At 45.5% G+C, this 24553-nt stretch overlaps 2 protein-coding genes across 13 annotated transcripts in view; both read left to right on the top strand.

The window, feature by feature from the left end:
- The first annotated feature begins 104 nt into the window (after nucleotides 1-104).
- LOC142880414 (beta-crystallin B3-like) lies at nucleotides 105-1933 on the top strand. The gene is made up of 6 exons (XM_076014330.1): nucleotides 105-239; nucleotides 568-647; nucleotides 745-860; nucleotides 984-1116; nucleotides 1194-1336; nucleotides 1474-1933. Exons 2-6 carry the CDS (start codon nucleotides 573-575, stop codon nucleotides 1766-1768), a joined length of 762 nt encoding a protein of 253 aa, XP_075870445.1. The 5' UTR covers nucleotides 105-239; nucleotides 568-572; the 3' UTR covers nucleotides 1769-1933.
- A 648-nt stretch (nucleotides 1934-2581) lies between these two features.
- cita (citron rho-interacting serine/threonine kinase a) overlaps nucleotides 2582-24553 on the top strand; it is a 32953-nt gene continuing 10981 nt past the window's right edge. For 7 of the 12 annotated variants that reach the window (XM_076014299.1, XM_076014298.1, XM_076014294.1 and 4 more), the window contains exons 1-32: nucleotides 2582-2719; nucleotides 2968-3090; nucleotides 3205-3346; nucleotides 4038-4213; nucleotides 4788-4889; nucleotides 6363-6505; nucleotides 6830-6923; nucleotides 7033-7239; nucleotides 7432-7585; nucleotides 8983-9172; nucleotides 12632-12737; nucleotides 13097-13240; nucleotides 13355-13474; nucleotides 14646-14816; nucleotides 15193-15246; nucleotides 15333-15386; nucleotides 15681-15821; nucleotides 15937-16065; nucleotides 16494-16589; nucleotides 16911-17027; nucleotides 17550-17659; nucleotides 18193-18367; nucleotides 19866-20063; nucleotides 20332-20385; nucleotides 20725-20922; nucleotides 21065-21258; nucleotides 21364-21499; nucleotides 22006-22110; nucleotides 22831-22971; nucleotides 23190-23297; nucleotides 23452-23644; nucleotides 24273-24434. In XM_076014299.1, coding sequence (XP_075870414.1) covers nucleotides 2989-3090; nucleotides 3205-3346; nucleotides 4038-4213; nucleotides 4788-4889; nucleotides 6363-6505; nucleotides 6830-6923; nucleotides 7033-7239; nucleotides 7432-7585; nucleotides 8983-9172; nucleotides 12632-12737; nucleotides 13097-13240; nucleotides 13355-13474; nucleotides 14646-14816; nucleotides 15193-15246; nucleotides 15333-15386; nucleotides 15681-15821; nucleotides 15937-16065; nucleotides 16494-16589; nucleotides 16911-17027; nucleotides 17550-17659; nucleotides 18193-18367; nucleotides 19866-20063; nucleotides 20332-20385; nucleotides 20725-20922; nucleotides 21065-21258; nucleotides 21364-21499; nucleotides 22006-22110; nucleotides 22831-22971; nucleotides 23190-23297; nucleotides 23452-23644; nucleotides 24273-24434 — 4216 coding nt within the window. In that variant the 5' untranslated portion in view covers nucleotides 2582-2719; nucleotides 2968-2988. The remainder of the gene's footprint in view (nucleotides 2720-2967; nucleotides 3091-3204; nucleotides 3347-4037; nucleotides 4214-4787; nucleotides 4890-6362; nucleotides 6506-6829; nucleotides 6924-7032; nucleotides 7240-7431; nucleotides 7586-8982; nucleotides 9173-12631; nucleotides 12738-13096; nucleotides 13241-13354; nucleotides 13475-14645; nucleotides 14817-15192; nucleotides 15247-15332; nucleotides 15387-15680; nucleotides 15822-15936; nucleotides 16066-16493; nucleotides 16590-16910; nucleotides 17028-17549; nucleotides 17660-18192; nucleotides 18368-19865; nucleotides 20064-20331; nucleotides 20386-20724; nucleotides 20923-21064; nucleotides 21259-21363; nucleotides 21500-22005; nucleotides 22111-22830; nucleotides 22972-23189; nucleotides 23298-23451; nucleotides 23645-24272; nucleotides 24435-24553) is intronic. The other 5 variants (XM_076014302.1, XM_076014303.1, XM_076014301.1 and 2 more) reach the window with 1 other exon arrangement.

Here is a 24553-nt window from a genome sequence, read left to right as displayed (position 1 = left end):
GGCAAGCCTATTGAGAAGCAGTGTGACGGACACAATGGGTGCGACAGACTTGCTGCATCAACAGGCTTTTTGCTGCTGTGGCCAGAAATAAACCATAAATACCCCCGCTGGCCTCAAACGAGCGCTCACCAGGCCTCCACACCCACACACACCCTCACAGAACTGAGAAAAAGAGAAAAGAAAGACGAAAGACGGAGAGCGTGGTTTGTACGTGGTGCAGTGAAGCACAAGCCATCCAGGTAAAACTGAAAAAAAGAGAAGATTAGCATTCGCCAGAGGAACTTTCTGTCTCCTCCCTCCCTTTCTCTCCCCTCCTCTGTCTGTATCCAAGTGCCTGCTTCTGAAGTAGCATTTTGTGCTATATTATTAGAGTGCCTCTAATGGAAACAGTCAGCAGGGCAATGATTTGTGCAAAAGTTTTTGTACTGTTAAAAGGGCTCGCTGATGTCTCTGTTAGCACGTGCGTTGCCTACTTGCAATATTTTCCTAGTAATGCAATTCTATTTTTAAAGAGAGGCGTTTTTTGACAGTCACCACTCGTTCTGTTTTTCCATGCATGGCGTGCAGTAAAAATGACAGAACAACAAAGAACCCCAGACCAGCTGCCAGCAGAAAAAGGCCAAGGAGGGGCCGGAGCCACATACAAGGTACCTTATTATTAAGCACACTTTTTGCAGTGAGTAAAAATGTGCATGTATTGGAAGGGCTCTGTCAACTTTCTGCCTGTGCACCCCCCATTTACAGTTGGCCATTTTTGAGTTTGAGAACTTTCGTGGGAAGAAGGTGGAGTTGTCTGGCGAATGTAAAGATGCATATGAGAAGGCAGAGAGAGTTGGATCAGTCATTGTAGAATCAGGACCGTGAGTGAACAAGTTTCACCATAAGTCTTTCTATTCATGCTTCACTGTGTTATTCTTACTTTTTTGTACCACCATTATTGTGAAATGATAATCACGTCCAATGCATTTGTGCCCGGTTGTCAGATGGGTGGGGTTCGAGCGCCAAGGCTTTGCAGGAGAGCAGTTTGTGCTGGAAAAAGGAGAATATCCACGATGGAGCTCTTGGACCAACTACCTAAATGTCTACACCCTGAGCTCATTCAGGCCTCTGAAACTGGTGAGTGTCATGATGATTCATGCCGGAAAACAAGGCATTCCGTCAGCTGTGCTAAAGCCTCGGGTTTATCTCTGCAGGACGGTGCCGATCATAAGCTCTACCTGTATGCAAACACAGGCTTTGAGGGTCAAAAGATGGAAATTGTTGACAATGATGTCCCCAGTCTGTGGGCTTATGGTTTCCAGGACCGTGTGGGCAGTGCTAAAGCTGTCAATGGAACGTAAGATGCAAACTTACCTCTCACGGATAGTTTTCTTGTTGTTAGCAGAGTCTGTTGTTTATGCAGTTTTGATGTGTTTTTTTCCTGCCCAACTGCCCCCCACCCCTCCCCCCTTTTTTTCTTTTTTCTCTTTGCAGGTGGGTTGGATATATGTATCCGGGCTACAGGGGGCGCCAGTATGTCTTTGAACACGGTGATTTCAAGCACTGGAACGACTGGGGAGCCTCTATGCCTCAAATCCAGTCCGTCCGACGTGTGCGGGACATGCAGTGGCACAAACGAGGATGCTACATTGCCCCTGCCCCAACACCTCCCAATCCTAATCCTACCCCCAATCCCAGTCCTAACCCTAATCCTAGCCCTAACCCTAACCCTAATCCTAACCCTAGTCCCAATCCCACCCCCAAATCCCAGACTCAGCCCAAACCTTAAAACCACGCCTCTGCCAACTCTCACATCAATTTGGGCTGGCAAAGCAGCTGGCCAGCCCCCTGTCTCCTCACTAGGCCTGGTATCAGTCTACAATATTTGATCAAGAAATTCTGGAAAACTGGAACTGATAATTAATAAAACGTTTAAACCTGTTGGGGGAAAATGGCTTTTGGTCTTGATTTGTGTGACTGACTTCTCATTTTATATTAGATTTTCATTCACAAAGCATAATTTAATTCATATTTCACTAATCTTATTAAAGGGGTTGAATTATTGTTAGGAGAGATAACCAAATATGCATTTGCGCAACAGATAGTATTTTATTTTTTTTAATAGACGACTCACAGCTGCTGCCTTTATAGGCAGGAAAATCAAATTATCCTGAGTTGTTCAGTTATGATTATGCTAGATCAATATAAGTAACTCAGATGATAGCTAGTTACGACAGTCAAAGCTTTGGATCAGTGGAGGGAAAATCAATTAAATGTTTACAAAACTAGTACTTGTAATTTTATTCCATTGTTAAAGATCAACAGTCCTGTCTGGAAAAAAAGTTTTACATGACGATAAAGTAACCACGTTTCTAATCGATGAAGATAGTATTGCCGTTATTTACAAAAACGGCAGTGGCGGGTTTCTTCTCTGATCACATGAACGATAAAGGAAGGTTGACATAAAGCACTTCCTTGTGGTGTGTGTGGCAATGAGCGGGCAGCAGGGTTAAACACGAGTCATTGGTTGAAGCCGAGCTATGAACCCGCCCCTTGAGTGTCTTGTCCAATCAAAAGCCGTTCTCATTCACCAGCCTCCCGACTTGTAAAGCGAACGCGCAAAATTTGAAAGTTGACCGGAAACAACGTTGGCCCGGAGGAAAACAGAGGATTTCCTTGTGCGTCAATGTCTCTGTCGCACTAAACCTAGTTTAATAAGAACCACCTGGATGGCAGTCTGGTAAGAAAGCACTTGCGATTCTATTTCGTCTGCGTTCGCGCAGCTCACAGTTACGTCAACCTGGGAGGCATTAGTGTGTGTGTTTTTTTGTTTCCTTCGTTAGCTTAGCATGCTACCCGAGTTTGCTATTGACGTGAACTGTCATTGGTCTCCACTTAACTGAATTTTATTTTATTCCAAAGAAGTGGGACAGCACTCTAAATGAATGCTCACTTTCGATGTGACCCATCGTGTCACTGTTCGTCCAGGTCGTCTTGTGTTTAGAAGCCATGCTGAAGTTTAAGTACGTAGGACAGGGGAACCTGAGAGCGTCGCCGTCATCACTGGAGCCGATCACCAGCCGCAGCTCTCGGCTCAACCAGGTGTTTCAGGTACAGAGGGATCGGAGCATTCGCCGAGTACACACACGTCAATCGCCTTGTGTTTATTAAAAGTGATTAAAGTGATTGCATCTGATTTTCCCCGTGCTTGTGCGATGCCCTCAGGGCCGAGTCAGCCTGTGTGGGCAGCAGGCAGCATGCACGGTGGGCCGGGAACAACTACTGGAGGCTCTGTTGATCCTCTATCAAGAGTGCACCACCCCGGAGCTCATGAAAATACATCATGTGGCTAACTTCGTCAACAAATGTAAGCTCCAACTTTACATGCGTCATTTCTGTCTTTGGAAGGCACTGTCACTGTTGCGCTTTTGACTGTGTGAAGTGAGGCTGAAAATAAAACAACCTATAACTGTAACATGGAAACATCTCCAACTAGTACTGTGCTCATTTCAGAAATCAGGAGCATGCAAAGATGTTATATTTCTACTATATCTATACTTTATAGATATAAATAACTATGTATAAAAATTCTATCACAATTACAGTTTATTAGCTTATAGTATATTACAAGAGTCGCCAGCCTTTCTGGCACTTCATGGGTCTTGGCTCATATAAAGGGCTACAAGTTTGCTAGACTCTCTTAAAGTAACAAACTCTCTGAGTTATATATTATTAATGATACTCATCTATGTGAAGACACTTATCAAGTTAATGAGTTTTTCAATAATTATCAACAATGACGTAACAGGGTTGGATAAAAGTGAATTTTAGATGCAGCTCAACGAACAGGCCTGCAGGCTACTCCTTGGGGGCTACCTGGTGCCCCCAAGGACCCCAAGAGCCCTGGTATATTATACATAAGTATATATTTATATAATAAATAAGCTATATTTATATAATATTCTTTGGATTCTTAAAGATGGCACACACTGGTTTATTCCACCTGATACGAGAGAAATAGTTGAGATATCGCTGTTATTTTGTGCTTGCGTTGACAGTTTCAGAAGCGATTGCTGAGCTGCAGGCCCTGCAGCCGTGCATCCATGACTTTGATGTGCGAGCAGTGGTGGGTCGAGGGCGGTTCGCTGAAGTCCAGGTGGTGCGAGAGAAGACCAGCGGAGATGTTTGTGCACTGAAAGTCATGAACAAGACAGCGCTGCACAGTCAAGAGCATGTAAAGTTTCCAATCGTATTGATTATGATCGATAAAACAAACATTTATAGAAATACGGTTTCAGTTTTCGACCATCAGATTGCATGTGGACACTGGGTTTGTGCTTCTAGAGGCACTGCTACAAGAAACTAGTGACACTATTACTATTACTCCTTTGATTGCTTTCTACTAAGTAGAGTGATCAGACTGAATTCACACTCGGAGCAAAACAAACACACAGCTCTAGTTTTGTAGGGTTTTGCGTTCCATTATTGCAATTTTATAATAATAAATATCCACTTGGGGGTGCTGTAGAGTTGAATGGCACCATAACCTGAAGAGGGTACATGATTTTTTTTTTTAGGTGTGCACTCTTCACACTAGAGGTCATCTGCCGTATCCTAGAAAGGAATCTGGGCTCTTATGATGGTTTTGTACCAGTATAAATGTTCAAGAGTCTGTTTTTGGTTAGCACTGTGATGATGATACTTTTTCTTTTACATATTTCGATTTAACACAATATTAAGTATAGTAAAGATTTTGCGGGTGGTAAGTTCATAAACTAATTGCATTTAGCTTCTCAATCTATCTGCAGTTGGTGTTTCATGAGGAGGAGAGAAGAATTCTGGCAGTGAACACCAGTCCCTGGATCCCACAACTGCTCTATGCCTTCCAGGATAAAGACCATGTTTACCTGGTAAACCAATGTTATTATAACTTAAAATGTTTCTTAATTTCACCCATACTATAAGTATATGATGAGAAGATAAAGCTTCTAATATTTATATCTTGACTGCTGTCACAAAATACTTACTAACACTAATACTAATTTAGTACTACTACTAGGAAGACTAATTATATTTTTATAACAAGAGAAATGTGTTTTTCTAACAACCATATTTTTTATCTCATGACATGTTGTTTTTGGTCCAACCACTAGGAAAGTCTTGAGGTGCCGGTGTTTTGTTGAGATGCATGGCGGTATTTAGTGCTGGCACCTCCTCTGAACACTACCTCAAAGTGGATGCGGGCAGTTATTGATCCCGGTTGTTGTTGCTGCTGTTGCTGCTGCAGCTGCAGCTCAAATTGTGCCCCTGCTGAAAGCTATTAATAGAAAAGCTGGTATTCCCCCATGCCTTCTTTCTAGAACTTAGGGTTAGGGGCACCTTCACAGTCACTGTACCTAATGTGGCAAATTAAAATGTGTATTTATTTGAGCACCATCGGCTTTCTGCGCACAGGATATCTGACTTGAGCGTCAGGATTGATGTCTTTATTTTCCCTGACTGGCTTGAGCGTGTCGCATAAGCAGACTGACTTCCTCCTGTGCCCCCCCCCCCCCTCCACCACCCTATTCAAATATTTCCCATAATGCCCCCCTGCATGCACGTGTCCTTTCTTCCTCCGACTTCCCTTTCAGCCCCTTCCCCTGTCTCACCCTGCTCCCTAACTGAGCACTGAAGGAAATACAAAGCATCCATCTTTATCCATGTGTCAGAGAGGCACCCAGTCTCCCTGTTGCTAGGTAACACTGGAGTAAGCTCCTGTTCATTCAGACTTGCCGACCATTCATGCACCAGGCGCTCCTGCCTGCCACGGCTGTAAAAACCGCACAGCCGCACAGCCCCAAAATCGGAATGACCAGCGCTTTATCTCTCAGTGTGAAGACAGCAGAGCACTGGGGAAGGCGTGAATCTAATTTGACGGCGCTCAATGTGTGTGTCGAGAGCTGAAATGTACTTTCCGCGATGTCTTTTCTGTGGCAGCTTTGGCGCAAAACGTGCCCCCGTTGCTGCCGTGTCTGATCTCAGACGCCCGACACTGTCTCAGCTCGTCGGGGGATATTTTTAGCTATCGAAGACCAATGCTTTATGGCATCGCTGATAAATCTGCAGTAGTATCCCGCCGAGTTGCATAACTGAATCTTTAATGAGGAGAATCCACCCTATAGGCTTAAACTGAAAGGAGCTTTGATGTCGACTCCACACGTGCGCCTTGCACTTGTTGCTTTTTTCCCCCTCTCTCTCTTCTTTCTAAATTTAGCCCCCATTTATAGGCATTCATAAATGTTTTAACGGCATGTGAGGCCTGTTTCATTTTTATCACATTTATTTCATTTATACGCGCCTGGCCATGGATTGATTTCTCCCGCCTGCGTGCTTGTCTGCAGGCCATGGAGTACATGCCAGGTGGCGACTTGATGTCCCTGCTAAACCGATACGAGGATCAATTCGATGAGTCCATGGCTCAGTTTTATCTGGCTGAGCTGGTTGAGGCCATACACGGTGTCCACCAGCTTGGCTATGTCCACAGGTAGGACCAACTCTCAAAGGCTGCAAACAACAATTAACATTAAAATCGTTCTGCGTCGACCTTTTTTTGCTTCTACTTACAGGCCAAATAACTTTGAACTCCGGCAGACATTAACGGCGCGTGAAAAATGAGGCGTAATTCACATATTAACCCAGAGCTACAGTGGGGGGGGGGGGAGTAGTAAGGCGAGGGTTGTGTTACGTAATACAGAAAACATTGCCGTGGTTTACAAATGTATTCTATTATCATCAGTGGGTAAGACGCATTACAGCGCCCGGCCAACAAACGGCTCCATAAAATCCCCGCTCAACTATCCACTTGCAGAGACGTCAAACCGGAGAATGTTCTCATCGATCGCACCGGCCACATTAAGCTGGCAGACTTCGGCTCAGCTGCCAGGTTGACTGCCGGCAAAACTGTAAGTCGATTGCAGACAAAGTTCGCTCCACGTATCCACTCCGATACTGTCGGGCTGTACGATGACATCGAGTTTTATCAAAACTTTTTTTTATTGATGATCAATAAAGGTGGCCGCCGCCACCGTGCCCGTCGGGACTCAGGACTTCCTCTCCCCCGAGGTGTTGGCCGCCATGAACGGGGGATCCCACTGCACCTACGGGGTGGAGTGCGACTGGTGGTCCCTGGGGGTCATAGGCTATGAAATGATCTACGGCCGGTCGCCTTTTTCTGACGACAGCTCCGCCAGGACCATCAACAACATCCTCAACTTCCAGGTACACTCGCCCGTTTCGCTTCTGTCACATTTTCGAACCCACTGTGGCCCACGTGTCAAAAAGTTTGCCCAGCCCTCCTCGAGCTTAACCCGTCTACCTTAAGATGACCTGGATGACTCAGAACCTTCACGGACTTCCATCCTCAGTGTGCTGTGTGATTGATAATTCTTTGTCAACGCCGCCTGCCCACAGCGTTTTCTCAAGTTTCCTGAGGAGCCCCATGTCAGCAAACAGTTCCTCGACCTGCTAAAGAGATTGCTGTGCGGCGCTAAAGAGCGACTGGGCTTCCAGGGACTCCGCTGCCACTCTTTCTTCTCCAGCATCGACTGGAACAACTTAAGACAAGGTGAGGGCCATTCTTTTTTTTTTTCTTCTTCTTCTTCTTTGTTTCCCTCCCTTGAGACGCCCGCTCCGCTGTCTTTTGTGAGTTTTAAATAACAGGATCATTTTGACTTGAAATGGCTGGGGCGTCGCTGCAATCACGTCACGCGGCTGATGATCTACGAGCGCTTGTCAAATTTGATGTTGTTTACTCCCGGAAGATCCCGCACGGGTGCCACGCAGTCGTAATTTTTAGCCACCGGTAGTAAAATAGTGAGATTCTGAGCACCGCTGGCTGCAGGCCAGCTCCTCTCCCTCAGTGGAGGAGGATTGAAGAGTCAAAAACAACACGTCAGACAGACGGAATAAACAAACTCCAGAGCGTCCCAGCAGACGCAGGAAGAAATGTTCACGTTGGCGATGCGGGTCTCTCTCTCTCACTCTCTCTCTCTCTCTCTCTCTCTCACTTACTCAGATGCGCATGAATTTTGTCGGATGTCGATGCTCCCGCGTCACATCACGGCTAGATGACAAACAGTTTGACGTGTTCGCCCGACCAGCTGTTGGCGAATGAACTCAGTAAACTCACATTAATGAGCATTTTTAGTGACTCACTGGCAAAAAAAAAAAAAAAAAAGACTTACTGCTCCACCGTAGCTCTGTAATCTAAAACAAGGAGCTGCAGGGTGTTTTTTTGTGTGCATAGCACCCCATGTTCTTGAATAAATAGACCTGATTTGTTCTGTTTAAGCCGTTGCTGTTTGTCGTTTTGGTGTGTTCAGTTATTTCTTTCAAATCCCTGCAGTTGGACACCGATAATCAATTTAAAAAATGGAGAGAATTTTAACGTCTTCTCAATAGGAACGTACGGATGTTTGTCGAACAAATTGTCTCAAAGGGAAAATATGAAAATACAGCAAATGTGTTTTGCGTGTTGTTGAAAAGAAAGTGGTTTATTGACAGTTGAGCACAAATAGAGGATTATGCTTTGGTTTTTGGCTCCAGCCGATCGGCTTCCTCTGCTGCAGTGAGGCAGAGTGAGTGAGCATGTGTGTATGAGAGCGAGGGAGGGAGGCAGGGTGGGAGGGCGTGAGGGATGGAGAGAGGGAGGGAGGGAGAGACGGCATGTGCATCAACGCGCTTCTTACCGCACTCTAGGCTCCCGCCGCTCCGCTTCGTTTCTCCCCTTCTCCTTTTTCCCCCATTCTCCTCGTTGTCTTTATTTATCTCCCCGTTTTTTTTCTCCCCCACTCCGTCCACCACTGCTTTACCCCCCCTCCCCACCCCAACCCTACCCCACCCCACCCCAACCCTCTCCCCCTCCCCCGAACCCCTCGCTCTCTCTCTCTCTCTCTCTCTCTCTCTCTCTCTCTCTCTCTCTCTCTCTCACTTCCTCCTGTCGTCCCTCCCGTGCACCCGCAGTTCTCCCACCTTTTGTTCCTGCGCTGCACGCCGAAGATGACACCTCGAATTTTGAGGAGCCGGAGCAGGCAGCCCCCCGGCCAGCTTCCGCAGCCCAGCGAGGTGCTCAGCCAGCGGGCTTCCAGGGCCAGGATTTACCCTTTCTAGGCTGGTTCTTCAGCAGAGCGTTGACAACATTGGCCAAGACTGAGTAAGTGCTGCCTTTTCTTAATTTTACTACACATTGTCTTCTTCTTCTTTTCCTTTAATATACATTTATATGTACATACATTAAAAAAAAAAAAGAAGCAGCCCCTGTTGGTCCAGTCACGTGAGCGCTTCCTGCACACACCTCCTGCAACACACCTTGGACTGCCCATTAGTTGCTGTTTTAACATCAGACTCCCCCTTCGCACGCCGACAGACTCCAGGTAGCCATGTTTCAGGTGACCTACGGTGGCACCCCGGGCCGGCTGATGATTTTTTTCTTCCCTCCGTCCCTTCCCTGGTGTTGTGCCTTCCAGGGGGTGGGGGGGCAAAGCGCATTCGGCCGTGTGCTGTGTCAGACAAGTAACGAGGGAGGAGAGGGATTTCCCTCCATTCTGACGCGCCCCTCTCCTTCTCGGCCCCTCGTGTCGTGCCTCTGGGTGGTTTCGCCTCGGCCGATCCGCCACGCAAACAAAACAAATGAATGGACCAAAGGATGCAAAGTTGCCGTTGCATTGCCACAGGCGCTGATTGGTATGCGGCTGAGCGTGTCAGTGAGGTTTGCAGAGAGGTGGAACCCCAGACAGACACACTCCCACCCCCTCGCTGCTGCTGCTGCTGCTGCTGTTGTTGTGTGTTTTTTTTTCCATTCTTTCTTCTCCTCCTCCCCGTTAGTGTGCAGCGTAATTGGCTGCTGACTTTTTATGGCATTGTTTGGGGACGGTAATAATCCCTAATGATATTTGGCTTTTTAACCTCTGGTGATAATGCACGAGGATGGGTTTTCCTGTCTGCAGCCCCTTGGCGGTGCTCTAGCAGGTTAATGGTCGTGGAGACTGCGGATCACAGCAGCAGCAGCAACAGCAGCGGCAGCAAAAGAGAGGGAAGGGGGGGGGGGGAAGCGTTAGCAGATGAGACAGGGAAACGGATGGGAGCTCAGATTGGGAGAGAGAATCTATTTCTATGGTTACAACTCTGATGGCTTTTTTTCCCCTCTCCCGTTCCCCACCCCCATCTTTACCCGTCTCATCTCCTCGATCTTTCTCTCCCTCTCCTCGTGTCTCTGTCGCTCCATGTGACACCATCAGTCATCTCACGTGTTTAGTTTTGTCTTTTTCTTTTCTCTCCCCCCCCACCCCCCTTCCAACTGAATCCCAGTCGATTTCTTTTGCTGCATTTGATTACAGAGATCTCGCAGAACGCCTCAAGTCTGCGTCCGAGTGCATGCGTGCATATGGATGTGCAGCATGTATGTTACATTACAGCCCCATAAAGACGGGGCCATAAACGAGCGCAGAGATGGCCGCAACAGCGTTGCTATTATATTTTTCGCACTGTGGCCTGAAGCCTGTTGTCCTGGTTGTGTGGACAATTCAGCAACAGAATCCCATTGATAATTCAGCTTGCGTTTACAAGAGGTTGTGTTGCGTTCTGGTGTCTCGAATTAATCTTTCCGCTTTGGCATTGACTGAATTTAAATCGAAGCCTCAACGGTTGTTGATTACTTTTGTCATGAAACTTTCCTTTATCCACAATTTCACGCGACAATGTGTTAATGGAATGGACGGAAATATGAAATGTTCTGATAACAGCCTCTTTCAGGGTTGCAGTGAAATGATGCTGCCAGATAGCCAATGGCTTTAACATTCTGTGTCCCCAGAGGATAATAGCAAATAATTTTATCAGAACAGTATTTTTTTTATTTATTTGTTTCCCCCTGCCGCCATCATCTGGTCGGAATCACCATTACATAGCATCTCAGTGACTAATGGCTAATCTACAGGGGAGTATCATGGCCTTCTGAGAGGAGTCTCAGCTCTTTAATGGCCTTGTGACATGCTCTCCAAGTCCTCCGCTGGGATCATGCGCACTGAGACGAATGTTCAGAGTCAGAGTGTGTAATGTCAGACTGATAGTAAAGTGCAACAGACCACCCCAGTGGCCATGTTTTAATCCAGGAGGCTGTGTTGTATGAATTGTGAGTGTTCACATTTGCCTTTTCAGACGCTATATCGTCTTCTTTTTTTTTTTACGAGATGCACTGAACGTGTTGCCTTTATTTACTCCTATTGTGACAGTATCTTATGATTACAGTCGAACCACAAGCACGGTGACTGTCAAAGAATTACCCCCCCCCCAAAAAAAGTCAACTCATCCTTCAGTGTTGTTTGGACTTAGTGCTTGCCATCCTATAGAAACCTTTTACGACATCCCTGATTTGCACTGATGAATTTTCTTAGAAACTGTAGGAAAACATGAGCAGCAAAACAATGGCATTTAGATTTGATATATGGATAAACATATATAAATAAATAGAAATCATGCAGACGGTAACAAAACAGTCCTCCCGTCCTGCTCACTACAATTTAAAATTCATTATGGAAACATAAAATACAGTGTGAACTAAGCAAGAAAGTGTGTGTGTGTGTGTGTGTGTGTGTGTGTGTGTGTGTGTGTGTGTGTGTGTGTGTGTGTGTGTGTGTGTGTGTGTGTGTGTGTGTGTGTGTGTGTGTGTGTGCGCGCGCAGGGTCCTGCCCGCCAAACTGTTTAACTGAACCTTAATGAATTCTGATATCTCGCATCAATTTTTAATCTCAAACAGATTCCCAGGGCTGGAACGCCTTTTCGTTTAGGTTCCTTTGAGAAAGTCTGCTCGCTGTTTTTGTTAATTACCAGTGACGCACGTGCGTGTGTGGCTGTGGCTGTGTGTGCGCGCCTCCACTCCTCCCGTGGATTGTGTGTATTTTCAGGGCGCCCGATTCCTGTTGCAGCAAGGCAAAAGGAGAGGCTCTTGCTTTTTGGGTGATTATTTTTAACAATATGACTCAGAGAGTCTGAGTCAACCGTATCAGAGATCCCTCTGAAGCATTTCTGAGCGCCATTCATACACAGCTACCTACTCATTTAGGAAGGTATTTGTCATAGTGCTAAAACCCGACTTGGCGCTCGCAGCGATTCTCTGGGAAATGGAAATAGACAGTGGGTTCGATTCAGAGCTCCGGGCAGAGCAGGTCCAAGTGAAGGCACCGCCCGAGTCCTCCTGCCACATTCTGGTCAGGCAAGGAGCAAATTCTCCCAGGTGTGACAGGCTGTTTTATTCATGCGCTCTGTTTTTGTCCTGGATGTAAGGCCATGAATAAAATATAGTTTCTCACTTCAAACACACCCAGTTGGATGTTATTGTAAATTGTTGCCAATATTCCCTCGACTGGCAGTCATAGCTTATTTATTGCAATTCTTTTTTCTAATCTTTGTCGTCTGTTTGCTTTCTCTTACGTGTGTAATGTCGCCGGCTGTCAGCCAGCTTAATCACAGTAAATCACACTCAGTCGCTCGACCGGAGCTGCAACAGCTGCAACCTGAGCGCCGTGTTTATCTCCATGTCCGCCGTGCTCAAGTCCAAATCAGCCCTGTTTTCTTTTGCGTTTGGCTTAAATTGAGCTAAACAAGATGTTGTTTTCAGGTCCGTGTCTGCAGGCCTCAACTCTCCTGCAAAGACCAACTCCATGGAAAAGAAACTGCACCTGAAAAGCAGAGAACTACAGGAAACTCAAGACAAATGTCATAAGGTGAGGATGTTCCTTCAAGGCCTCGTGTCACCGTTTCGTCATCGGGGAACAGACAGAGTTGCTGCCACCCAGCAGTCAGACTGTCACAAAACTGCTGCAGGCTCATTCTAGAAATGTATTTCTGTATTTCCATATTGTTGCACTTTGTTTTGAGCACAGGAGGACTCCATTATGATTTATCAACAGATGTCCTCAGTTAATTCCAACTGGCAGGCTTTACAGAGCTCAGGCGGGCTTCTGGTGCTGTTGTAAAAAGCCAAGTCAATTATGGCAATGCTTAGATGGTTATACTTGGATTTAGACATTTTCATTTTGGTCGAGTTGACCCAGAGGCTAATGACCGGCTCGTGTGTGTTCAGATGGAGCAGGAGATCTCCAGGTTCCAGCGCAAAATGACTGACCTGGAGTCGGTGCTGCACCAGAAGGATGTGGAGCTGAAGGCTTCTGAGACTCAGAGGAGCATCCTGGAGCAAGACCTCGCCACCTACATCACAGAGTGCAGCGTGAGTCTCAATAGCAACCGTGTGTGTAACGTGCCGTTGCATGGCAGTATCGATCCAAACCACAACAGCAGGCCTGACGGCGAGTGGACCTCCTGTGTGTGTGTGTGTCTGCAGAGCCTGAAGCGAAGCTTGGAGGAGGCACGAGTGGAGGTCTCCAGAGAGGATGACAAGGCCATGCAGCTGCTGCACGACATCCGCGAACAAAGCAACAAGCTGCAGGAAATTAAAGAGCAGGTATGTGACTGCTTCATTAGGACCGTCCGTCTCCTCATCGCTGTTGTTTGTGATTTTCTTTTCCTCCTCCTTTTTTTTTTTTTTTTTTTTTAAACAAACTCTTCAAGGTGTTTCCACAGGTGCAGAGGAATGCCTTAATCTCACAACTGATTTGTTCCATTCAGTTTCCATTAGACCTGATGAAGGGAGAATTAAACCCCTGGGAGGTTTCCCTCCGTCTCGCACATGCAGGGCTTTCCCTCTGAGGACAGCCCCGTTCTCATCACTCATAAAGGTCACCCATGCAGATTTGCATCCCTGCAAGGTGCAAATGTATTGGAGAACTCTGGTTATTACCCAGGGGACTATTCACTCGCCAACAAGGGGATTAGATTAATGCTTTTTTGATTTCTTTAATCACCTTCATAATTGAAATGGCATATTCCGGTCGGATTCACAAGCATGATCTTAAACGTGACGAATAAATAATCATAAAGATGATTGAGATCTGGTCTGTGGCGGGAGACCCATTTTGTTTCTCTTCAGTGCTGTGAAATTGGTCACATTTCAATTGCACTGCCTTCCGTTGCAATTATAGAAGTGGAAAAACGGCTGGAATAGGAAGAGTGTTCGCCAGCGAACAAACTGTTCATGCACAGTCTGAAAATTGGCAACAAATGTTTCTAGGAAGTGAAGTCTGTGCCGTATTGGGTCACATGACCACCCGCTTTCGAAAGCAAAGTAAATGGAGAGTGTTAGTGTTTGGCTGTGTTTAAATGCACCAGTGGCAAGTAAAGTGGAACGCTTACATAACAATATTTTAGAATAAACAGTGATTGTGGGTAGAACTTTGCAGAATAACATAGGTTCAGCAAAACTGTGGAGGGTAACTATTTGAAGAATTCCTTTTCAGTGTTTGAACACTTGAGTCTTCAAAATATTTTCACACCAGCCGTTGTTTGTCTCCTTTGCTGTTGGAATCTTTACAAAAATTAATCTCGTCTTCCCACTTTGTTGATAACGGTGATTTTTTTTTTTTTTTTTCTCCAGCTTACAAATAAAGTGTGATCACAGTGTAACGCTTGAAGGCAGGTTTCATAATATCAATTATGTCCCCAGCCCCTCTGGCTTGTTCAGGGATAGCCGGGCTTCTTTCCCTATCGTGACCATGTCGCGCTCTCTGTGTCCTCAGGAGTACCATGCTCAGCTGGAGGAGATGCAGGTGAGCATCAGGCAGCTGGAGGAAGACCTGACAGCTGCCCGACGCCGGAGTGACCTCTACGAGGCTGAACTGAGAGAGTCCAGGCAGACCAGTGATGACCTCAAAAGGAAAGCTGTGGAATACCAGCAGCGGATGCAGAAGGTATGACTGCCCCAGGGATCAATTCAACACAGTAACTACCCAAAATGGCAATAATTAATACAATGTAATCATTCACATTTCGGGTTATTGGTCTTCTTCTTTTTGCAGAATTGTTGCTATAATTTTAAAAACGCTTTATTACTCTTGTTTGTCATAAAACTCAGCGACTTTCTGCTGCGAATTGGGCATGTTTTACTTTTCTCTTTGGCTCACAAGTCTCCTTGAACTGTGTGATAATGGCCTACAGTGAAATGATCAGGGAAAGTGCTCTCTGGGATGCAAATCTAGACCTTCTGCAGCTGAATGCACAAAAAAGCGAGTGGATGGATTGCATTGTATTGAACGGTCCCTCTTCTCCGTCCCATCATTTAATCAGGCTAAAGAGCAGGGCAAGGCTGAGGTGGAGGAGCTTCTGTCCAAGCTCGAGAAGGTAAGACATCTGGCGTCTCACACTTATCTGACTGTTTTAAACTCCTCCAAAGTCTCCATCTTACATTTACTATGATTTGTTCATAGACCAACTCTGAGCAGCAGGTGAAAATACAAGAGCTCCAGGAAAAACTGTCCAAGGTAAAACCAACAACGTTTTGGTTTTAAAATGTGTCTAAAAACATCAACAAATATATGTTGTATTTATTTTCAACCAGATTTTATTTATGTGCTGATTTATCTGATTTCTAGAATGCTGATATGAAACACTTTATTCCGGAGACTTTAACAATTGTTGTCTTGATGGCTGCAGCCCTTTTGCAACTCTATTTCTATCTTTTTTGTGCGTTTTTTTTTTTTTCTTCAAATACCTCTGTGGGTTGCAATTGTACAAACAAATGAACATGCTTGTCCTGACCTCCTGACCTTCCCCAGGCGGTGAAAGCGAGCACAGAAGCCACAGAGCTGCTGCAGAATGTCCGTCAGGCTAAAGAGCGGCTGGAGCGAGACCTGGAGCGCCTGCGAGGCAAAACCGACTCCAGCGACACATTAAAGCGCCGCCTCAGAGAGACCGAGGTACCGGAGTAAACCATCGGTGCCCAATCATGCTAATTTGGCCGATGACCCTGGTTTGTTTTTGGGAAACAGCGGGCGCCGCACAGTTGGTCTTATATCATTTTTGTGGTGTAAGCAGGAGGGCAGGAAGACCCTGGAGAACCAGGTAAAGAGGCTGGAGATGGTGGAGCGGCGGGAGAACAAACTGAAGGATGACATTCAGACCAAGTCTCAGCAGATCCAGCAGATGGCTGAGAAGATCCTGGTGAGAGGGCCGCAGATCAGGCTTACTAATACTCCGACCCACCCAGCTTCCTAATGTCGCCCCCCGCTGCTCTGCCGACCACTTCCACTCATCCTCCACAGTTTTCTTAGGCATCGAATGCGCACAGTGCACACTTTGCTGCTTGGAGAAGTCAGGGTGATTTCAAACGAATTGATTTGAAAGAAGGTGTCCAAGATGAGCAGGCAGCGCAATAGCCGTCTTGTGGATTTTCAGATTTTTCGTGCAAGTGCTTCTTTTTTTCCCCCCATTTGGATTGCAGTATATTAGATAGTTGTGTGGCGTGTTGTCCTGTGCTCTTGTAGCAGGTTGTTGCAGCGATGGTTTATTTATGTGGTGCATTTTGACTGAATAGTTAATGATGTTTCCTTAGATGCGTGTTGTTAGATGTGTTTTGATGCCTCCTGCAGGAACTGGAGGAGAACCTGAGAGATGCCCAGTCCACAGCCCAGAGGATGGAGACCCAACTGGTTCAGAAGGAGAGGCTTTATGAAGATAAGATCAAGGTTGGAACATTTCTGTCTCGTTACTAGAACTGCACATATATGGAAATGCTCACTTTTTGTTGTTTTTTTTTAAAACTCCGTCATCCCTGCTATTGGAATTAGTGTTGTTTTGTCACATGAGTCAGAGCTGTCGCATGTCTTGCGGCGATGATTTGACACCACATTAATTACTACTTTCACACCAGGCTGCACAATTACAACTATGTTACTATGTGATATTTCTTTTTAACACATAGGAAAAAATGACTTTCATCTATATTTGCAAGTACCTAAACAGCACTGAGTCTTTTTTTTTTTTTTTACCCGTTTGTTCTCATGAAGGTTCTTGAGGCCCAGATGAAGGTGGACCTGGCTGACAAGGAGAACTTGGAGGCCAGAAGGGCCCAGCACGAGGAAGAGTCCAGGGAGAACAGCAAACTCATCAGTGAACAGAAAGCGGTAAGCCTAAACAGTATGGATTTCATTTTTATTTTTGAGCGTTGCTAATATTTTTTTTATCCCTTTTAAAATGCGTTTTTCAAACAGCAATGCTGCGTGGAGTTTTCTGAATGTCAACATTTTCACTATGTTTGTTTTCAATATCTGACACACACGCACGGTGCGTCAGTGTTTCTCCTTGTCACACGGTAGTTCCTGTAGAAGCATCGGCATGTACAGCCAGATTAGACTGCAGTACGGTTCATGATGCACAATAAAGCCCGGGATTAAATCCTAATCTAGTTAATGTGATAGAATTGAGGCACTTAAGAAGCTTTCATTGGAAGTCAGTTGATATTGGCAGCAAAAGATTCAGGCCACACCTTAATAGGCTCTAATAGGATTTCACTGCCGCACAAAATTCTGTTTCCTTTAACAATAAATAAATAAATTGCTGCTGTTTTTAAAGGGATTTTCCACCATCAACCCGAAAATGTGCACGATATCCCAACATCTTAATTCCATCATTTTCTGTTTGTGCAGACCATTAATGCTATGGATTCCAAGATGAAGAACCTGGAGCAACGCATTTCCGAGCTGTCAGAGGCTAACAAGCTGGCCGCCAACAGCAGCATCTACACCCAGAAGAATATGTGAGTTTACCAGCGCCTCTGCCCACGCTGCACTTTGATCAGGCCCTCCCACCCACACAGACGCCGGCTTCTCAAGGGTCCAATTGCTTCATTAGCGTTTGCCTGCGTCTCCGTGTGCATACACACCGTCTCCCCTGCAGCGTCTCTCATAGGTTACGTCAGCTACAATCTTCACGCAGGACTGAAAATGAATTACAAAAAAACAAATGACTGTGTGATTAACGCAAATGTGGCCACATTGCGTGTTGGAAAGAGCCAACCTGAATGAGTTTTATGGGAATTTTCACTGTCAAAATTGTAAATTTGTCATCCGTAGTTGTAATTTTCCTGTGAGGCAGAAAACACTGAAGTGTTTTTCTTTCTTTAACCAAGTTAACCAACTCGGTGGCCAACAGGGACATTTGAAAAAATGTAGTGCTTGCAGGCCACCGGTTCCAATAAATTAACGTTTCAAACGTCTACCTATTCATCAACACAGACAAGGCCGCTACTGCAACGGTGACATTTGTGTGCATGTGGTTTTTTTTTTGCAGGAAAGCCCAGGAGGAGATGATTTCAGAGCTTCGACAGCAAAAGTTTTACCTGGAGTCTCAGGCGGGCAAGCTTGAGGCCCAGAACGCCAAACTGGAGGAGCACCTGGAAAAGATGAGTCAGCAGGAGCAGACCAAGAGGACCCGCCTGCTGGAGCTGGAGAGCAGGCTGCGAGAGGTGAGGCAACAGGGAGCGGGAATACCGGCTGCACATTTTTCAGCTGCCTGAGATTAAGATGTTCACGTTAAAGCAGCACACAGTGTAGCCTTTCATTAATTCTGAGCATGAAAGGGATTAAGGCAGCTGATTAGCCAGCAGGCTTAGATCCCTTACAGATAAACAGCTAATTAAATTCTGGAGGTCTGGAATGGCACCTCAACAAAATTGCTATCGGGCTCTTTGTGTTTTGTGTCTACTAGGCCAGTGGAGTCAACACTCCTGACTTAAAAGGAACAGTGAAAACATATCGAAGTACATCATAATGAAATACAGCTTTAAACCTGTTGGAGGTTTAAAGTCCAGTTTGATGGTGCTCATATATAAAAAATAATTTAATGGCTCAATATCTGAATCCAAGGAACTTGGTGGCTTGGAACAATGAAACGCTTTTATTCTTAGTTATTTTTTGCCAAAGTCTACAGATGTCTATGTTGAAGGGCTGCTGAGTCAGAGAACGTTCAGAAATCCAAATCTTTTAATTTGTTCAGCTGGTCTGGAATGACTGGCTTTGGTCTTGCAGTTGTGTGATGAGGGGGAAAATGCAATATTTTCATCATGTCTCATCCTTGGTCTGACCTCAATGTTTAAATTAATAATTAAACCATTTTCGACAAGTCAATGGATTTCCACATTCGTTTAGAAGGTTTGGTAATAGAATAAGCGGAATAGAAGGAATTCCTTTTTGCTTATCTCAAATGTTTAATGCTTAATGTAAATATTAAATGATAAATGAATTAGATCTTACGTGAAATATATATGGCTACCTTTTTGAGATTTTCCATTGTGAAATGAAGCAGTTGTGCGTGCAGACAGGGTGAAAGTGGTCTGTAAAAAGGTGCGTCGACATAACAGAGTCGCTGTCTGCCAGCCACTGTGACTGCAGGTGGATCTGGATGTCACAGCTCCACCTGCATGTCGTCCTCCCCACTGAGACGTCAAGCACTGATTGGCACTAATTGCTGGCCTTTCTGTTCAATCCCATTCCAACACACATGCTGTTGACTCCCACACATGAATACCAAGTCTCTACGATCCCGGCATCAGCAAGTGGTAGACCTATAGAGAGACGAGGCAGGTTCACTCATCTGGTGGATTTTTAATCTTTTTCTGTGTTAATTTCCTTGGAGTTAAGTCTTAAATCCTTTCATTATTTCATTATTATTTTAATAATGGGCTAAGTGTGTAAGTTATTTTACCAAAGATTTTTACTTCATTTGGGGGTGTATTTCCACTTCATACTAGTCATAAAACGGGGTATCCTCGCGAGAGAGAGATGTAGGCCGGCTTATTTCAAGCAACCTTTTGTGAAATTTTGAATCCCTAAGTGGACTAAAAATTCCATCCATCTGCTATTAATTAAACATGCAAAAACAATCTGTTCGAGGGCATTTCTATTTTTTTCTTTTTTTTTACTTCGAAAGCACACAACACTCACCTGGGTGTCGTCTCTTCGCAGATGGGCCTGGAGCACGAGGAGGAGAAGCTGGAGATTAAGCGGCAGGTGTCAGAACTGACGCTCTCGCTGCAGGAGCGAGAATCGCAGATCAGCAGCCTGCAGGCCGCTCGCCTGGCCCTGGAGAGCCAGCTGCAGCAGGCCAAGACCGAGCTGGAGGAGACCACTGCCGAGGCTGAGGAGGAGATCACAGCCCTGCGGGTAGGAACAGACAAAATGAAACGACAACATGAAAACACACACTGTTTAAGACTGTCATTGATACATTAGTACAGATAAATTCATTTTTAACTGTATGGGATCTGTTTCGGGGATACTATCCAACTGAAATCTATTTTAACGGATGCTGTCAGCCTTTCATAACTCACCCTTTAACACAGCACTGGGGTGTGATTGTGTGTTTTTTCTCTCTTTCTCTCTCTCTCTCTCTCTCTCTGTCTCTCTCCCTGTCTGCTCGTCTTTCTCACAGAATCACAGAGACGAAATTCAGCGCAAGTTTGATGCCTTGAGAGACAGCTGCTCAGTAAGTGAAGCTGCCGCAGACTTTTGTCTTTTTTCGAGGTGGCAGAACAATTTCCCACATATTCGACAGGGCCTTTCACTGCAGAGTAATTAGCGCTGAGCTCTGGAGCTGGCCAGCATTTTCCTAGTTTCTACAGTGAGGGCATGAGTGTCTCAGTGGTGGATATTTGGGAGCAAATTCACAAGCTCATTATAAATCCACTGGCGTTATTTTTTTATACATGAGGTACTTCAGCTTAGTCGCGCCCAATTATCTCCTTGAAGCCCTTTGTTTTTCATCCGAAAATATCCATCCACTCCAGCCTGCTAATCCAACCCATCTTCTCACTTCTTGATTCAGGTGATCACCGACCTGGAGGAGCAGCTGACTCAGCTGAGTCAGGAGAACGCCGAGTTGAACCGCCAGAATTTCTACCTGTCCAAACAGCTGGACGAGGCCTCGGATGAGAGGGAGGACCAGCTGCAGCTCAGCCAGGAGGTGGACCGGCTGAGGAGGGAGGTGGCTGACCGCGAGATGCACCTCAACAACCAGAAACAGGTAAAAGATGCAAGTGAAAAGCTTGTTTGCACAGTCATGCAATTATCATCATATCTTGAGCACAGGAAGACATTTCTTTTTTCATGCAAAAGCTCTGGAGGTGTTTGCTTAGTCTTTTTACACCACCTCCCATTCCTCTCAGAACATTGAGACTCTGAAGACGACATGCAGCATGCTGGAGGAGCAGGTGGTGGAGCTGGAGTCCCTGAACGACGAGCTGCTGGAGAAGGAGAGGCAGTGGGAGGCTTGGAGAGGCGCCCTGGAGGACGAGAAAAGCCAAGCGGAGCGACGCACCAGGGACCTGCAGCGACTGCTGGACAACGAGAAGCAGAACAGGTGAGGTCCAGGTCAAAGGGCAGAGACGCCGCATGCGGAAAATTTCTCTGCGCCAGGTTTCAGTTCTGGGCATTATGAGAACTTTTTGCTGTGTTGCTGTTGCAGGCTGCGTGCAGACCAGCGCAGCAGTGAGTCTCGCCAGGCAGTGGAGCTGGCAGTCAAAGAGCACAAAGCTGAGATCTTGGCCTTACAACAAGCCCTGAAGGAGCAGAGACTAAAAGCCGAGAGTCTGTCTGACACTGTGAGTCACAAGCAACAACATGTCCGGTTGTGGTCCATCTTTAATCCTTCTAAATATGTTTCTGTGCTAACACAAAATCATCCACAACAAAAAATACCCAATCACAGCTTTTTATTTATTTATTTATTTATTTATTTATTTAGAAGTTTTGGCTTTTATGATTCATCAATTTAATTATATCCCGGCAATAATTCTCAGAAAGAGATGAGCCAAGACAAAATAAGAAAGTCTGTGCTATAACAAATTGGCAATAAAATACTAAAACAATGTTCGTTTTGCGTAATTTCTTGCCCAATTGTAGAGGATCATATTAAAAAAAGAACAAAGCAATAATAAAAGATTTCGTACCATCAGAGCCATTTGAACAAACTACAAGTTCCCAAAGATCCGCTCCAGCAGTTCAGAGCTGCACTGTGGGCTTCCTCTGAATGTGTTTTATCTTCATACACTTGCCTCGGCAGAGTTGCCAACATTTTTTTTTTTTTTTTTTTTTACCTTTCTCGCAGCTCAATGACCTGGAGAAGAAGCACGCCATGCTGGAGATGAACGCCCGCAGCCTGCAACAGAAACTGGAGACGGAGAGAGAGCTGAAGCAGAGGCTAATGGAGGAGGTACAAGTCAAACAAACAATTCATTACATCAAAGATGCTTAGCTGGCTGTCCAAAGAGTGTATGAAATGCTCGATTGTGAGTAGGACTGTGCGATTAATCGATTTTTTAAAATCCAAATCTGATTTATTAGTCAAGACGATGTTAATCAAAAAGGAAAATCCTAAACTCGATGTTCCTCTCTCATGCTTCAGGGCAGTGCACCTCTACAAAATGTCAAAGCTTTGGACTTAATTCATTCATTGTTCAAGATAATGGAAAAACCTCCTTTTAAAAAATAAATAAATAAATAAAAAGTGATTATTCCATACTTTTACCAAAAAATTTAAATCAAAAATTGAATTTTCAGAGATTTTCTTTTTGTCCAAAATCTAAAAATCAAATTTTGCAATTTGCCCACAGTTTTGGTCCAAATAACTTTAGTTCGCTACCGCCACCTGTCCAAAATTCAAGATGTTTTATTATCATTCTGCATGCATAACGAAATTTTGAGGAGCCTCTCGGCTTTCACATGGAAAAAGAAAAAAAATAGAAATATACATACATTGTTATTTTTTAATAAAAAAAAATATTGCACACAATAATAAGTGAAAGAAACTGAGTCTTTTGGTGGTGACGTTAAAATGTTCTTCTATCGTTTTCTGAGCCGTACAAACACGGTGTTTGTAGCATGACTTGATGTGTACACGCCTCTCAACATCACATCGTCGTTGTCTCCACAGCAGGGGAAGCTGCAGCAGCAAATGGACCTCCAAAAGAGCCACATCTTCCGGCTGACCCAGGGCCTGCAGGACGCTCTGGACCAGACCGACATGCTGAAGACCGAGAGGACGGACCTGGCGTACCAGCTGGAGAACATTCAGGTAGGAAATACTCCACCGCGCTCTGCAGTGATACGCTTGCCTGTGGCATGTGTGTGAGAGAGAGGGAGTCCCAGTTTGATGTGAGAGTAAAATAAATGATTTTTGGCAAACAACAAGGCGTCTCCGGGGAGCCAGAGAGGAAGTATTAACATGTTTTCTCCGAGGGAGCTCTTCTTGGATTCGCACTCTGAAGGTGTCTTTCATCCCTCCCCTTGCAGGCTGTGTACTCCCACGAGAAGGTGAAAATGGAGGGTACCATCTCCCAGCAGACCAAGCTCATTGATTTCTTACAGGCCAAAATGGACCAGCCCACAAAGAAAAAGAAGGTGGGTGGAGGGGAAGCACTTTGAATGCTGAGCTTTCCTCCTAAAAAATAAATGATTGAATGATGATGACAATGAATGATTGTTGTTGATTATGCATTTCAGCTCAGCCTCTTCTTCTTTTCTCTTCTCTTCTCTTCTCTCCGTTTCTTTCAAGGGGATATTCGGACGCCGTCGGGAGGACGTGGGCACCACGACCAACGGGGCGCTGGCGCCGCAGCCCCAGCCGGCCGTGCCGCTGCAGTACGGCGACATGAAGCTCGCCCTGGAGAAGGAGCGCTCGCGCTGCGCCGACCTGGAGGAGGCCCTGCAGAAGATGAGGATAGAGCTGCGCTCCATGAGAGAAGAGGGTGAGGCGGGTGACACCGGGCTCCAGATGGGACTGAGCTAAATGTTTCTCACAAGTTTCCATTTTTTGTTGGATTTGTTTGTGTAGAGGAGTTAAGTTGAGGCAAATCGGACGAGAGGCAAAATGTCTTCAAAATAGCAAAGCCAGTCCAGTCCAGTCCAGAGTCAGACTGAGAACCTTCACAGACGTGTTTATTGATTGTTTAAGAGATGAAAGAAAAATTGAACAGCTTTAGCTTTTAAAGGTCCATTGCGTACATTTTTTAAGCAAGCGTGGCATTTAAGAAATCCTCCCTACAGCTCTTTTGGTATTTAGAGCACTGTCAGGTGGGCTTCCTTAAATACCAGACCTCCTTATAAAAAGGCAGCTAACGAGGAGCAAGACCCTTGCTCTATCTATATACTTATACATATGTTAACTGTTCTAAAGGTAGAAAAAACGAATTACTGTTATTGTACTGCAAGCATACACTTTTATAAATGTATTTATGTGCATTGAGTTAAGCTCTTACCAATATAAAAATCCAAATTCAAGCCAAATTTGACACACTGGACCTTTAAGTGTTGTGTGGCTCTGCACACCGGTCCTTTAACAGACCCGATCTGAATTTTGCCGTTTCTCCGATGCAGCGGCCCACTTCAAGGCGCAGGAGCACGGTGCCTCCTCCACGCCTGCGCAGGCCCGACACCAGATCCTCATGTCGGCCATCGTCAAGTCCCCCGAGCACCAGCCCAACCCCAGCAGCCTCCTCAACCCCTCCACCCGCAGCAAGGAGACCTCCACGCCCGAAGGTCAGTCGCGTTCTCAAGACTGTGGAGAACGGGGACGCGCCGCTAGAAAGACGTCTCACTGAACAAATCAGTTGAGTCGGTTTTACGACTCAACGATGGGGGTCTCGGTTGTTGTGTGT

Source organism: Nelusetta ayraudi, unplaced genomic scaffold (genome assembly GCF_046127955.1).
Source record: "Nelusetta ayraudi isolate G7.1 ecotype Tasmania unplaced genomic scaffold, CSIRO-AGI_Nayr_v1 ptg000168l, whole genome shotgun sequence".
Taxonomy (NCBI): Eukaryota; Metazoa; Chordata; class Actinopteri; order Tetraodontiformes; family Monacanthidae; genus Nelusetta; species Nelusetta ayraudi.
This window is presented reverse-complemented; position numbering and strand designations above follow the sequence as displayed.

Excerpts from the sequence above, each read along its gene's own strand:
- LOC142880414 (XM_076014330.1), top strand. The coding sequence starts at position 573 with ATGACAGAACAACAAAGAACCCCAGACCAGCTGCCAGCAGAAAAAGGC. Across the intron at positions 861-983 it reads GTCATTGTAGAATCAGGACC|ATGGGTGGGGTTCGAGCGCC; the intron begins GTGAGTGAACAA and ends CCCGGTTGTCAG. Across the intron at positions 1,117-1,193 it reads CATTCAGGCCTCTGAAACTG|GACGGTGCCGATCATAAGCT; the intron begins GTGAGTGTCATG and ends TTATCTCTGCAG.